The 15,417-nt window shown below is 50.6% G+C and overlaps 1 protein-coding gene across 1 annotated transcript; it reads left to right on the forward strand.

Moving 5' to 3' along the window:
- The first annotated feature begins 9,383 nt into the window (after nt 1-9,383).
- On the forward strand, nt 9,384-14,665 carry Isl2 (ISL LIM homeobox 2). Its single transcript, XM_085844650.1, has 6 exons — nt 9,384-9,635; nt 10,395-10,584; nt 10,692-10,954; nt 12,383-12,666; nt 13,259-13,426; nt 13,742-14,665. The coding sequence occupies exons 1-6, from the start codon at nt 9,578-9,580 to the stop codon at nt 13,856-13,858; spliced, it is 1,080 nt and encodes a 359-aa protein (XP_085700776.1). The 5' UTR covers nt 9,384-9,577; the 3' UTR covers nt 13,859-14,665.
- The last annotated feature ends 752 nt before the right edge of the window (nt 14,666-15,417 follow it).

Raw genomic sequence — 15,417 nt, forward strand, 5'->3', positions numbered from 1 at the left:
CATGACCAAAAGCAATTCAGGGAGGAAAGGGTTATGCCATCCATCATCTACTGCTGGGTCACAATCCATCATTTGTGGAAATCAGGGCAGAAACCATTGAGAGATGTTGCCTTCTGGCTGGTTCTCTGTTTCTTGATAAGTTAGCTTTCTTATAGGCCAAGCCTTCCTGCCCCAGGGCACCTCCCACTGCGGGCTGGGACCTCCCACATCAGTCTTTAAAAGTCTTTCACAGACAAGCCCATAGGCCAATCAGATTGGACAATCCTTCGCTTGAAGCTCCCTCAAAATGACTCTAGGCAGTTTCCATGTGACAAATGAAGTTATCTAGGACACTTACATTCAATATACTCAAATATACTCACAATATACTCAAATAATTGTGACCCCCACCCCAAACTACAAGGACGTGAGTTTTGTCACCAATCTGTTTTTTTGTTGTTGTTGTTTGCCCCATCCCACCCTCCCCCACGCCCCCACCCCCTGCCCCAGACAGGTTTTCTCTTTGTAGCCCTGACTGTCCTGGAACTCGTTCTGTAGATTAGGCTGGCCTTGAACTCAGAGATTCACTTGCCTCTGCCTTTTGAGTGCTGGGATTAAAGGTGCGTGTCACCAGTGTCCACAAATTCTGTCATCAATTTGAAGGAACCTGAAAGACAATGCTTCCTTAGATAGACCTTAATCTGGTAATGTTGACAGTCACTTCCCAAGCATCTGCTTTGTGGTACTCAGAACAGAGAACCCATCTCACCCAGGCCCAGCTTTCTGACTCACGGAAGCTGTAAGAAGCTGCTTTAAGCCACTGCATTTGTAGTGATTTATTAGACAAAGCTGCAGGTCTTCATGTTGACCAAAGGTTCTCTTCTTTCCGACCTATTTTTGCTGATGTCCACTATGTTCTTACCAAGAGTTGACTTCTTTGTGTGTCACTGAGACTTCTGTCAGAACCCTCACCCCTTGTCTGTCATAAACAATGACTCTATGTGTCTTCCTAGCCCGATTCTTCTTGATAATGTCACTTGGTGGGCCAGGCTCGCCAGAAGCTGCAGGAGAGGTGCACATAGCTTATGTAGCGCCGCATGCTTGTATCATTCCTTTGAATCTTGAGTTCACGTGAAAAAGATTTGAGTAAATGGTGTGCAATGGATCAACACTGTCTACCAGGCTGTGGGGTGGGGTTCAGTGGCAGAGTTCAGGATTCCAGGAGGGCCTGGTATCGTCTCCAGCACGAGAGGTCACCTATTGTGTAACCATTTCCTTTCCATTTAATAACTGTAAGTGGAAAGTCCAATTTCCCCCTTTAAAAAGGATTCTGAGGATTTTATACAGGGGTCCAGTATTGACATCATTCCCAGCTTGTGCTTGCTCCGCTCTAACTCCTATGCTCTCCCTCCCTCTCCACTTGTGATCTCTTCTTTAGTTATATCATTCCTTATGTGCACGCACACGCACACACACACACACACACACACACACACACACACCACCTGCATACACAACACAAGCTGCTGCACCCACTTAGTGCTGCTCTGGTACAAGGCTGGCTGCAGAGATGGCACTTGGGATCTTAGGATTGTTGACTGACTGTTGTTCTTCACGGGGTGAGGTGCTTTGAGAGTCCCTCCACCCCACACTGGTAATTTGTTTTTTCCTGGCTATTCACTGTCTATTTTTTTCTCCCATTTCCACTGTTAGGATGTCACCACAGATTTGAGTGTCTAGTAAAAATAAAAACCACGTTTCTCTTTGATAAACTCATAAACTTGCTTCTTTCTGGAACCTTTTGTCTTCATTTGTCTTCAGAATTATTTTATCAAACTCCACTAGCAGTTTAATTAGATTTGTGCTATACCGGTTTGTTTTTATAGATTTATATGTCTATTGATTAATTAGGGGAGAAACGATCTCTCATAACTCATATCAGAACATGCTTTGTGACTCTTACGTATTTGCTTTCTTTCCTATGACCCAGGCTAAGACAGCTTTCTTCATTTTCACCTAACACATTTCTTGTTGAATTAACGACGAGGCTTTTAGTATTTTCTTTTAGAATATAATAGCTCTAAAGTATGTTTATTCTTGTTTATTGCTAGATTACAGGAGAGATACTTATTTTTACTTACTTATGCAATCATGAGTTGCCAGAGTTTGACAAGAAGCAATGTTTTGTGCTAAGGCCAGAGCTCAGTGATGGGAGCTTGCTTAGTATGGATGGGACTTTGGGCTTCAGTCCCTAACACTACAGACAAAAGTTATACACTGTAGCACTGCCTCTACATCACTAAAGAAATAACAAGTTTTATTTGTAAAATATAGACTAATTATATGCAAACAGTTTTGTTTTCCTAGAGAGCTCATTTGTAAACCTTTATTAAGTTCCTACCTATGTCGAGTCTAAGCCAATAAGGGAATCCACTACTCCTTGCTAGTGATTGCTTTGGAAATGAGCAATCTATTCCAGTTTGGGCTGGTGAAACAGAAAAGAGGTTTTCCAGGTTCTGAAAACAAGGCATCTTTCCCCACTGGTAGCAGACAAGGAGGCATCTGGTTCTACTATTTTGGCATTCATTTTGAAATTATAAATAAAAAGAGTTCATAGTGTAATGCAAGATCTTGGACAACAGAGCAGAGAAACACAAAAACCTATTGCTGCGAGGTTGAGACCCAGATCACCCAACTCTCGGGTCTACCTCAGCTTTGCTCCTGTTTGAGCCAAGTCATTTCCTCTTTGTGCTAGTTATAGCTGGGATTTTTTTCTACACCCTTCCCCCGACCCCGTCCCAATGAAGCCTAGATGTATGTGATGTATGTAGTCCCAGCTGTCTTCTGTGCAGGGGCTGCTGAGAGGGAGCCATGCCTCCAGGTGGGCCTTCCTCCCTCCTCACTCACCTGGCCTTGCAGCTTTCTCTCCTGTAAGCAAACTCCATCCCAGCTCTGGCAAATCCAGCAGGCCTTACCCTGTGGCCATCCTACTATCTGGCTTCATGTCCCTCCCTCAGGTGAAATCCTACGAGAGGCAGGGCCATCCCTCAAGCATTAGCCAGCCTCCTGGCACTGGGCTTACCATGCTCTAGGTATGTGATGAGGCTAGTGGTGATAAATCTCTTCTCTCTGCAAGCAGTGAGGAGAGAGAGTGGAAGAGAGAGCTGCAACCAGGGAGCATTATGATTTTGTTCTTAACTCTGTCTAAGGCAGCTATAAATAACACACATTGTCCATAATTCAAGTTGATCAAAACAGAACTCAGCCCAGTGATATGGAGTGGAATCTGCTGCCTCCAAACCAATTATGAATTTCCAACAGATGAGTGAGCGAGCGCCTGACTGGAGTCCCTCCTGCAGTGGGCTAATGCCCACCCCAGTCTCACTAATCACTAATCACAATCTGTCTGTGATTAGACTTTGGGCAGTCACCTCAGAGGAGAGGTGACAACCCAGATTCTGTTATCTCCTGTCTTACCTAATTTGGGAACTCAAACCTCCAGGGGATGTTTTGTAATAGCAGGATCCCCTGAGGTTCGTCTGAGAACTCTACTCCATGGGCCTTGGCTGGAGCCCAGTACTGGGCGCCATTGTACTTCCTGCTGCGATGCAAAGTGACGAGGAGGCAAAATAGGATGGGAACCTCTGCTTCTTGTAAGTGTGTGTTGGAAAGAATCACTGATATTCCTAAAAGCCATTAAAAGGGCAATAGCTTGATGAAGGGAAAGCCTTGTGTTTGAGCTAGTTTTCCATCTGTCACAAACAAATGCAAGCACCCTAATAGGCCCTCAAGTTTGTCAAATGTAAATTCAACGCATCCTGGAAAATGTCAGGCCTTAGTACAGTATCTTGTTGAGGTGGAGAGATAGCTCAACTGTTAAGACTGCTTGCTGCTCTTGTAGAGGACCCAGGTTTCGTTCCTAACATCTACATGTGGCAGCTCACAACTGCCCAGAGTTCTAGCTTCAGAGCATCTGTCATCCTCCTCTGGTTAGGGTGGGCTCCTACATTCACGTGATATACACTCACACAGACACATAAATAAAAGGGAATAGAATTATTTGTTTTGTTTCTGTGTAAATACATTTTTAAATGTTTAAATTAATGCATATGTTTCTGAGTCCTCTAATTTGAGTATAGCTATGCTGCTAAGAGGACATCCAAGCTGGGTCTGGTGATGCATGCCTGCTTGGGAAGATATCAGAAGCCTTGTGAGGGTACATGAGACCTTGTCTCAGAAAACAAAACTAAATAACTCAGGAGACTAGTACCTAGCTCCAAGCCTGTCTGGTGCCTGGTGTAAACTGCTGGGAACCACTCCCAAGCCACACTGAGCCTGCCTGTTTCCCCCTTCTGGAAAGACGGGGAACTGCAGCTTTCCTCTACAGCAGTAGTCATAGTCCCTTTCGGTGGGCTCCTTTCCCAGAATCTAGCAGGAAGCCTGGCTTCTAGTTCTTTTTGTATTTCTTCAAATGCCTTTGAGGCTGTGATTTAGAAGGAACAGTAGTTCTCTCCTCTGTCAATCTCTCTCTCTCTCTCTCTCTCTCTCTCTCTCTCTCTCTCTCTCTCTCAACAAAAGTACCCATTTGTCCCTATCCTCTATACTGATGCTGTGGTTAATTCTGTGATCCATCTCTCACCCTAAACCTCTCATAGAGACTCCCCCCAAAGACTCTGAGCTTGCTTGCTTGTTTAAAAATGGAAGGATTTTATCCCATATCTGTCCACTATAAACAAACTAACAAACAACACAAAAACATTTCCATCTGGACAGACCACAAGTTCATGACTCATCTCATGGCCTGAAGTGGGCTTGAGTCTCAGTCTTGTCTCTTATTAATTGTATTGGCTTATGAAGTTTATTGATTTTGAGCTGCTTAAAGATGATACTACACCCTGCCCCAATGCTGCAGGGTAGGTCTGGCTTTGTGGAACCACAGCCCGTGCAGTTACAAAGGTTTAATGCTTTGTCATCAGGGTCTTGATAGTCTTAGTAATGTTTGAGCAGGAAGCTTTGCAATTTCATTTTAGTGGGCTCTGCAAATAATGTGGCAGATCTTGTTTAGGGGGTGTCCAGGTGCTTCTCAGGACTTCTTAGCCCAGGGCCCATTCATTCCACAGCAAGTGCTAGGGAAATGTTAGGGAGGAGAGAAGGGCCATCCAGTAGGCACCTCTCTGCTTACAGGGGTAGGAGATGCAGGCAGAGCAGAAGAAAACTTGGCTGTCAGTGTCAGGGGGCCTGATGCCTCATCCTGACTTGGCAAGTTTCTTCTTTCCCCCAAGCCTTTGCTTCACCAAGGCACTGTGCCCTCCACTTCTAAAAGCTGTAAAGTTGTAAAGTCATGAATTCTGACATCTCCAATATTTTGGAGAAAAAGAAAGGTCTGTGAAAGTGGATTTGGAGGGGTTGCAGCAGCAGCAAGAGGAAAGGTCTGCTGTGGACACCTGAGAGGCTCTCAGTGGTCTCAGACCTGGATAAGGGCAGAAGGACACCCACAGGCAGGCATTCCAGCAGGTGGTCTGCTAACCCAGCTTTCAGCTCCAGCTGTGATCTTCAAGTTGCATAATGAACCTTAGTTTCCTTTCTGATATTATTGTGGTGTAGATTTAAAATTTCTCCCCTACATAGTTAATGTATTCTGGGTTCTGTCAGAGCTGGTGGCATTGTTGCAAGGTGTTGAATCCAGAGGCTCTCAGGCCTGCTCAATAGGATAAATCCATAGGTAAGTTTGTAGTTGGTGGGCTATTAGGAGGTAGGCCTGGGTGAATGACGTAGGCCAGGTGTCTTTGAAAGGCACATCTTGCCCTGGGTTTCTCCCCATTTCCGTCTTGCCATGAAGTTAGCAACTTGTCCTATCCTGCCTTCTGCCATTATGCTTGACCTCATGGAAGCCTCAGAGTGATGGGCCAACCATGGCTGAAAACTTGGACACTTTCACAATAAACCTTCCTTCTTTAACTTTTTTTTTTTTTTTTTTTTTGGTCAACTATTTTGTTGTAGTGATGAAAAGATGCCCAGAGGATCTCAAGGCTCCTCCTTCCACTAACCAGCAGCTCCTGCTCTGTTGGGCGGAGATCACAGTCACAGCGCTACCTCAGTAGCTTACTGGCAGGTAATATACACTGATGAATCTACAAGCAGACACTGGAAACAGAAAGTCAGTTGCATGATCTGGCACCACACCACTGTCTGTCCCTCAGCCGTGATGCAGGGAATTCTGTGAACTATGTTAAAGCTCACAGCCCTGAGAGAACCTCACATATCAACCATGGTGACGGTGCTACCACGGCCCAGCATTCCTTTTTACATCTGTGAGTCTTTGGACAGGAAGGGGTGATATAGAGAGGAAGCTGTCTAGGCGGCTGCATGGACGTGCATGCGCAGGCTGGCACACGCATCTGGGTCCCTGGGCTGGGATGTGTGCAAGCATGTGCTACTTCTGCCCTGTCAGTCAGGGGGAGCATGATGAGCTCTCTGTCATACAAGGGTCCAGGAGCAAGTCCCCAAAAGTGTGTCCTGCTTCCTGGTTTTAGGAGGAAAGAGTCAGGGAAGGCAGAAAGGATGGAAAGATTGACAAAGCAAAAACAAACAGAGAAACAAGCAAAAAAAAAAAAAACAACAACAAAAAAAAAACCAAAAAAACCCAAAACAAAACAAAAACCTACAACAACCAAACAAAACAACCAACCAAACCAAACCAAACCAAACCAAAAGACTCACAACAACAACAACAACAACAAAACAAACAAACAAAACTGCAGAAAAACAAATAAAAGCCAATTTTTTTCCATTGCAAGGTGACTCCCAAACCCTGGCCACAGGCCAAGATTGCTGCTCTTTCCCTCAGGCAAGGCTTGTCCTCAGGATGGGGGCTGTTGTCATTACAGAGTAATGACCCACCCACCTGACTTTCTCAAGGGCTTTCCAGAGGGAAGAGCTCAGGAAGCATTTCCTGCAGTCCTTAAGTCTTTCCATGTCACAGCTGAAGCTAGGGCTCTCAAGCCCTGGCCACTGCTCCCAGCAAGGGCAAGAAAGGAGGGGCCACTGCCAAGAGTGTGGAGAGCAGAGAACCCTGCTTCCTCTCAAAGGGGACTTTTTAGGAGGAGAAGCAAGGCTGGACCAAATTAGAGATACCACGTGTATCACTTATGCCCCTCTCATGCCAGCACTGGACTACTGGGGTGACTGGGACCCCGGAGACTCATGCTCAGGGACCTGGAAAATGGTTTTACAGAGGCAGAGAAATGGAGGTGAGTGCCCCTCCCCCATCCTTAGCATATTCTCAAGAACTCGGTTTCTGGTTAGGAGGGGCTTTCTCTAGGCAGGAGAGGGTTAAAGGTTGAGCCTAGGACTTCTGCGGAGATAGACAGCCATTACCTAGGAGGTTTGCAGGATCTAGAGGTAATGGGAGCCAGGCCTAGCCCAAGATAGCCTTGGGGTGGAGGGTGAGGTGACAAGTATTCCCCCAGTACCTGGAGCAGGCACAGTGCAGAGCCCACTCACTGGCTTCAACAATAAATCCAAGTCCACGCCTAGGGCAGGCAAAGCCAGCACATTCACAAATAAATAAATCATTGCCCAACAGGCAAGAGATGTGCTTAGTCCTCACTTCCAGCAAGGCCCCACACAGATACCTTTCCAGAAAAGGCACACTTGGGAGTATAGGGTCCCAACAGAGAGAACCACCATGGTTACTGTAGATACCAGACACTGAGCACGATGAGGTATGATTCTAAGGCTTTCCTTGCGATTAATTTAATTTTTTTTTAAAAAAGCAAAGAGCTGTTCTAAGTACAACCCATTTTACAGATGAGGAAAAGTGAGGGAGGAAGAAGAAATGAAACACCCAAAGTCAGAGACCAGCGCTGATGCAGGACCCCTTACTTCCCTCATGGTTTGTGGTTTACCAGCAGAGATACAGTCATGCAAACTTAACCAGCCCCAGAGCCAGAGCGGCTGGGGCGCTAGTAGGAAAGATGGGGAAGGGTCGGCCTGTTGTCAAGCGGGTTGTAGGCTGTGGCAAAACTCTGGGTCCAGAGAGCACTAGCGCTCTAAAGGTGGAGGCGGGGTCAAAAGCTACAGGAATCGGGCTGTGGAGTGAGGTGCCAGACTGTTTCCAGCGCGGAGGCATCTCCGAGCAGCCTTTCTAACCCCCGACTTTCTGCAGAGCCTGTGCGGATGCTCTTGACTGCAACCATTTCCCAGCCCAGCAGCTTCGGCTCTTAGCAGTTGGACCGCCGCGCCTGAATTAGATAGATCTCAGGCAGCGAGGCCCGCGGGATCCAAGTCCGGACTTATCTTTTGGTCGAGATACTTTTTATCCCAGAAGCCCATCCGTGCCCCAGAGAGGTATCAAGTTTTTGGTGTCCTTTCAGAATGGGAGTGAGGGACCAACTGACCACCGTTGGATAAACACTGTACCTCATCAATTTGTCTTTCAACCCTTTGAAACAAAATTCACAACGATTTTTGTTTTAAAAAAAATTCCCGAATCTTAGAAATCGCAGATTTTTCAAGGATTAAAAGTCACCGGGAAGACGGTAAATTACCCCGTGTCCCACATTTGTTTCTGATTAGTTGTGTTGTAATTGGTTTGTGTAATCCAAAATCAGAGAGTTCGTAAAAATCTTTTACTCTGTATGAGTGACACATCACAGCAGTGTTTTTAGGTTCTATGCAGCTGAGAGGAGAAAGGAGAGGGTGGGGGTCAGCATCAACTTAACCAAAAGAGCAAAAAGTAGGAGGGAGGAAAAGTGCCTAGGCCAGGGTGGGTGGGAGGACTGTGGCTCTAAGTCTCTGGATTCCTTTTGGCTTACCCACCTGCAACATCGAGTTTTCTACAGGCGGCGCGGGTGGGAAAGTCCGCATAGAGTTTATCCAAACCCAGGTGCTCATTTCCTACCCGTTCTCCCTAACTTGGACCCTGCCGAACAAAGGCTCAGGCCCACCAGGGAGAAAGGTGGCCGGCTGGACCAGTGATGGTCCCGAAACAGCGGATCCTCTTTTCTCCCTCAGGTCTGTCGTCCCCAGGAGGAATTTTTAATTTAAAAATTATAAAAGAAAAACACTTTTAAGGGAGAGAAGACTCCCATCTATCCCCAGAAGACTATTGCCTTGCTAGGAAGCAACTAGAGCAACCGCCCTACAAGTCCGAAGAAAGCGCGGCGCTGCCGCAGAGCCCGCGGGGTGGAGATGCGGCTTCCAAGGGATTGCGGGACCCGGGGCTGCAGAGAGGATCTAGGAAGGTTTCGGGGGAGGGGGCTGCGCTCCATTGTTCACTCCGAGCCAATCAGAGCTTTCCCACTTCCTCCCAGCCAATCTCCCTGCGCCTCCGTGTCTACCCCAGCCCACCCTCCGGGTCCCCATCATCTCCCGAGCAAGCCCCAGGGCGGTGGGAGAGCTGGGTGACGCTACAGGTCCCGCCTCCAGCTCGGGCCCCGGGCGAGTGCGTGCTGACGTCATGCTGCGTGCGGGCCGGTGCGGAATCGTTCCTTCAACTCCGCGGGGCAGGAGTTAGTTAGCAAAGAGCAGAGGCTGGGCGCTCGACCCTGGTCCTTCTGCCCCCCCGGCCGCAAGCTTTGCTCACATCTCTCTCTGCATGGTGGATATTATTTTTCATTATCCTTTTCTGGGTGCTATGGGGGATCATTCCAAGAGTAAGTCTTTCTCTGTGTGTGGGTGTGTATGTGTGCTTGATATGCAACATTTCCAATGCAGAAGAATGTTTAGCGGATTCTACAAGTGGCTTTTATTTGACAAAATACTTGGGAGAATAAAAAGCAAACAAACAAGCAGTGCATTTCGCCCATAACACTGTTTATTCGTTGGAATCCTACTATTTTATTTTGCAATTAGACATTATTTCCCAAGTTAGCTGGAATGACCTCAGGCTGTGAAATTCTTTCTCTTTTCTGCTAGGACAATTAGGTTTGATTTAGAGAAATGGGTTTCTTTTCTGTCTTACGAAGATAGAGAGGTTTCAGTAGCTTGATCTGAGGTGTTTAAACTAAGAACTGTTGAAGAAGCTAAGAGGGGACAGGGCTGAATGCTGCGGTGTCTGCGTTGAAATAGGGAGTCGCTGTGAGCGGGAGCGGGCGGAAATCCGGGCTTGGCTGACAGTGTGGACGCGGAGGCGTCCGTAGCTCCCCAGTGTCACCGTGCTGTCGCCTGCCTCCCGTTAGCTCTGTCTCTAGCTGAACCGATACTACGCTCGCGTTCAAAGACGGTGATAACGGAAATGTCAGGAGATTGTGTTGTTTTCGTTTCCTACTTTCTGGATCATTCGAAAGTGGTCTCACTTCTAAGAGCGGGAGAGCAAGCAAGGGAGGGCGGGTTGGGTTGGGACTGCTGCAGCGGCTAAGGCCGGCCGGGTCCTGTACCGGGCCTGACGCGGGCCCTGCGCCCTTCCCTGCTAGAGAAGCCCGGGACGGCCATGTGCGTGGGCTGCGGGAGTCAGATCCACGACCAGTTTATCCTTCGCGTGTCGCCCGACCTCGAGTGGCACGCCGCCTGCCTCAAGTGCGCGGAGTGCAGCCAGTACCTGGACGAGACGTGCACGTGCTTCGTGAGAGACGGGAAAACCTACTGCAAGCGGGACTACGTCAGGTGAGCCGGCGAGACCCGGGGTTCGGCCCCCTTGGGCTGGGGGGGACACGGCTGCGCGTCCTGGGCTCGGGTCCCTGCGCTGACGCCCGCCGCGCCCGGGCCCGCAGGCTGTTCGGCATCAAGTGTGCCCAGTGCCAGGTGGGCTTCAGCAGCAGTGACCTGGTGATGCGGGCGCGGGACAGCGTGTACCACATCGAGTGCTTCCGCTGCTCGGTGTGCAGCCGCCAGCTGCTCCCTGGAGACGAGTTCTCGCTGCGGGAGCATGAGCTGCTCTGCCGAGCCGACCACGGCCTCCTGCTGGAGCGCGCTGCGGCCGGCAGCCCTCGCAGCCCCGGTCCGCTCCCCGGCGCCCGCGGCCTGCATCTGCCAGGTAAGCGGCTCTCCCGGCCCCGCAGCGCTGCGCCGCGTCAGTGGGATGTACGACTGTGTAGCCGACCGCTGAGCTTCCGACGGGAAGCCGGTGTGAAAGGCCGCGTGCTCTGGGAACCCTGCTATGTGTCTGCGAGTGCGGGGGAGAAAATTGTATGTATGTGAGCGTGCGAGCCTCGGGAGTTGTGTTCTCCGTAGCCCGGACCATGTAGGATCCGGAGAGTGGAGGACCCGGAATCCTAGGTGTTGTCTGTCTGGGTTGTGTTTTAGAATTCCTTTGATGAACAGGTTACCGTCAGGGAGAAAAGGTATCCGTCCCACCCGGAGCCAACGGAAGAAGGCCAGCCGTGCAGAAGAGGGGCCTGTGTTCTTGTTTTGATGTCCAGCTAGCATAAAGAAAGGTTCAGGGAGTTTATTGGCTAAAACCCTCCTAGGATGATAGGTGCTCTGGCCAGGAGGTGCTCAGACTGGGAAATAAGTGTTGACAAGAAGCAGGTGGAGAGGGTGCGACAGGAGCCCCCAGTTCCAGGAAGCCAAGGGATCTGCTACTCAGATCGAAGTAGACCAGGCCCTCTCGTGCTGTGTGGCACCAGGGATTTCTTCCTCTCTGTAACTCCATTTCCACACTGTAGAAGGAGGGGATTGGTCTTGGTGGGCTATTTGTAAATGTTTACCCAGATCTAGTAATGCCTAGAGGGGACTTTAATGTAAACAATGCAGCTAAAATCCAGGGTGTGTAGACCGGGTTGAAAGTAAAACAGAATGGAGTTGGTGTTGAATGAACCCAAGCTGAGTTCGCCCAGGGACTTCCCTTTGTTTTGAAATGTAGGCTTGAGGCTGTTCGAGGTGGGTGTGAAAAGCAGCAGACACTGGGCTGAGGGAACCCAGAACCCAGAGAATCTCAGACCGAAGCCCCAAGGCAGGCAGCCAGGAAGGAGCCATTCTGTGCCCAGAAGGCCTCAGCTGCCCAAAGTCTGAATCTTCCTAGTTCGAGAGTGTTCCTAAGGGCCAGACTAGCCTAGGCGATCCCTTAGGAGCAGAAAGAGAGTCTCCCAGTCTAGGAGTTGTGCTGTGACCTGAGTCCTTGTCCTTTTCCTTTCCCCCTCCCTTGCTGGAGTCGCACTTCGATTTCCACCTCTTCCTCTAAAATTCCACCTTCTTCCAGAGGGCTTTGCTTGTTCGGCTGTTCGAAGTTGGGTTTTCCTAGGGTGTACTAGTACGGCAGCGGCCTGGAGCCGAACTCCATCAGGGCAAGGCAATCGGGCTAGGGAGATAGGGACAGAACAAAAAGTATTCTCCCTCTGGGTAAGGCGAGTGGATGGAGAGGGAGATGAACAATAATAGCCAAAGGAACCGAATGTCAGGGAAACGAAATCTTGGGGAGAATGGCTGGCTGCCCATCCGACCTCCTGTCTCTCGGCCCCTGCAGACGCTGGGTCCGGACGACAGCCCTCACTGCGCACGCACGTGCACAAGCAGGCGGAGAAGACAACCCGGGTGCGGACTGTACTCAACGAGAAGCAACTGCATACCCTGCGGACGTGCTACGCCGCCAATCCGCGGCCCGACGCGCTCATGAAAGAGCAGCTAGTAGAGATGACCGGCTTGAGCCCGCGGGTCATCCGAGTGTGGTTTCAGAACAAGCGTTGCAAGGACAAGAAGAAGTCCATTCTCATGAAGCAGCTACAGCAGCAGCAACATAGCGACAAGGCGGTGAGGTGCTGGTGACGGGCGGGAAGGCGGGTGGTAGCCGCGGCGGCTTTCTAAGGCCTCTTTCTGGGGAACTAGGCGGAGCTGGACTCCCTATGTACTTTGGCACCGGCATCTTAGGAGAAAGGCTGATCTTGACGTTCAAGTTGCGGTGGTTGTTGTTGGTACCTTGTGCCAGTGATAGCCCAGAGTTGAGGGGCCCTCAGCTTAGAGACGACCCTGTGGCGTAGTTGGAACTGCGGGGTTGTACTTTGGGGGAAGGGGGTAGAGATAGGGCTCGATCTGAGTTTTTGTTTGTTTGGTTGTTTTGTTTTGTTTCGCATACTTGGCTAAGGAAGGGCATAAAGGACTTCCGTTTCTCTGGCCTGGTATTTGACTTCTAGGAGGGAACCGGGTAGCAGGTTTGTGGGTCCTGGGTTATCTCCGTTGCGGAATGGGGGATTCGTTGTGTTGTGTGCAGTGGAGTGCGTCTCCTCCTCAAAACACTTTATTTCCCAACTTGCTCTCCAGAGCCTGGGGTTCTATGCTCAAAAGTGGTGCAAAAGCTGACCTAACTCTAATGCCTTGTGCTATCATCTGTCTGCTTGCCCCTCAGAGCCTCCAGGGACTGACTGGGACGCCTCTGGTGGCAGGCAGCCCCATCCGCCATGAGAACGCGGTGCAGGGCAGCGCAGTCGAGGTGCAGACGTACCAGCCGCCCTGGAAAGCACTCAGTGAGTTCGCACTCCAGAGCGACCTGGACCAACCCGCCTTTCAACAGCTGGTGAGGCCCTGTGCAAACTGCAAGGTGGACGTGGGGTGGAGGGGACTTCGTCCGTTCACATAGGACTAGGGGTCTTGGGGACAGATTTGGCAATGAGAAAGCCTGCTGGGCCTGCAACCTCGCAGCTGACACTAACCCGGTTTTAATGTGTCTTTCACCGGATCCCAATCCTTCTGTGCGGGTGGGGACCTGGCAGGGTTTACTCAGCTGATGGCTTGTCTGGAGGGAACACTCCGGGTCTTTGAGCAGGTAATCCAGGAGCAGAAGCCTGAGCCTGTGTTCACTTGTTTTCCCCTGATGTCTCTGCCCTTCCAGGTTTCCTTCTCCGAGTCAGGCTCCCTAGGCAACTCCTCCGGTAGCGACGTGACTTCTCTGTCCTCGCAGCTCCCGGACACCCCCAACAGTATGGTACCTAGTCCGGTGGAGACGTGAGCGAGGAACCCTCCCTGCCAGCCCGCGGACCTCGCATGCTCCCTGCATGAGACTCACCCATGCTCAGGCCATTCCAGCTCTGAAAAATCTCCGGCCCTTGTAATTATTGTTGTTATTTAAAGCGGGCGGGCAGAGGCACGCGACCGCGACGGGACGGCCAGCAGCGCTGGGACGCAGCCTGCACCGCTGAGACTGGAGACTCCGGCTCCAAGGACTTTTTTTTTTCCCTCATAACTAGAATTTGGGACATTCTGGGTTAGCTCCGCCCTCGCCTCTCCCTCGCTGCGTGGGGAACTGTCACTGTCTCTCTGCGCCTTGCTCGCCCGGGAACCCATCTGATGGGGTCCTACAGGGCCCTACCGGTGAGGACGCCTGCTCCGAACTCGCCTGCGCTGACCGGAGGCTTTGTTCTGGACCTGGCAGCGAGGACGGGACAATTCTAAGAAACAGACATAACCCCCAAAGCGCATGACTGCGGGACAGAGTAGAAACCAGACTGTCTTTTAAAAAGTGTTTTAAATTATCAGTCGACGGAGGACAGTGAGAGCCTTTGCCGAACAAACGTAAGTTATTGTTATTTATTGTGAGGCGAATAGTGGGACGAATATTTTGATCTTAATAAAACACAACCCGATGCCATGCCGCGCCTGTGTGCTGTTGGCGCCACGGGAGCCAGACGAATGCCACTTCGCGAGTGGGCCTCGTATCAGCTTCGCCGGCTCCACCCGCCCTCGTGCTGCGGTTCAATCGGCGCCCGACGGGCGGGCCAGACCCTGATTGGGCGCCGAGGGCGTGCCCGACGGGGATTGGGCGTCTACGGGGCGGGCCCGACACTTATTGGGTGCCGACGGGGTGGGGCAGGGCGGTTCCAGTGCAGAGTGAACTGCGAGGCGTTTCCGGAAGTGGCAGCACTCCTAGCCGGAGGGGAGGACACTTGGAGACTGATCCGATCGTGGGGTGACTGGTTTAGGGAGCGAAGCCCACTCTGCGCCCCCCGGGCTCTGCGGCGCGTCCTTCGTGTTGTCCCTAGAGTGGATGCGCGACGTGATCAATCTCGCTGCATTTATTAATTCCTCCGTCTAGACAGAGGAGAAGGCCGGGGCGGCTCCTTATCTACGTTTGGCATCACCTGCAAGCGATACACTGAAGGAGCCACAACAAGCCCCCGCTAGGATCGCGGCTGCAGGAGAAAATAAGTCCACCCAGAACCAGTCTGGCGTGTCCTTGGTTTATTTTCTTTCCAGGCCCGAAATGAAGGGGGCGGGGGATGGCCCCTGGATATGTCGTGCCCAGGTCACTTGGTGTGACATTTCAAACCCCTGCGACTTGTTTTCTTGAAAACTGGCTTTAGTGATCGCAGGAAATAACCAAGAGATACTGAATCTGCAGCAGGCCCCCGGGCAAGCAGGGGGTTGGGGGGAGGATCCTGGCAGGCTCAGGTTTTACCCTCTACAAATATTTAACCCTTTGGCAGTCTGGGATAGTTTTCCCCAAAGCCAGCATTCTGCCCTCCCTTGGTTGATTCAGAAAGCTGCCAGCTACCAGCCAAACCACCATCC

This window comes from Mus caroli, unplaced genomic scaffold, assembly GCF_978045245.1.
Source record: "Mus caroli unplaced genomic scaffold, Mus_caroli_1 scaffold_11, whole genome shotgun sequence".
In the NCBI taxonomy this organism is placed as follows: Eukaryota; Metazoa; Chordata; class Mammalia; order Rodentia; family Muridae; genus Mus; species Mus caroli.

Coding starts and splice junctions, on each gene's coding strand:
- Isl2 (XM_085844650.1), top strand. CDS start 9,578: ATGGTGGATATTATTTTTCATTATCCTTTTCTGGGTGCTATGGGGGAT. Junction 9,636..10,394: donor TATGGGGGATCATTCCAAGA/GTAAGTCTTTCT, acceptor CTTCCCTGCTAG/AGAAGCCCGGGACGGCCATG. Junction 10,955..12,382: donor CCGCGGCCTGCATCTGCCAG/GTAAGCGGCTCT, acceptor CGGCCCCTGCAG/ACGCTGGGTCCGGACGACAG.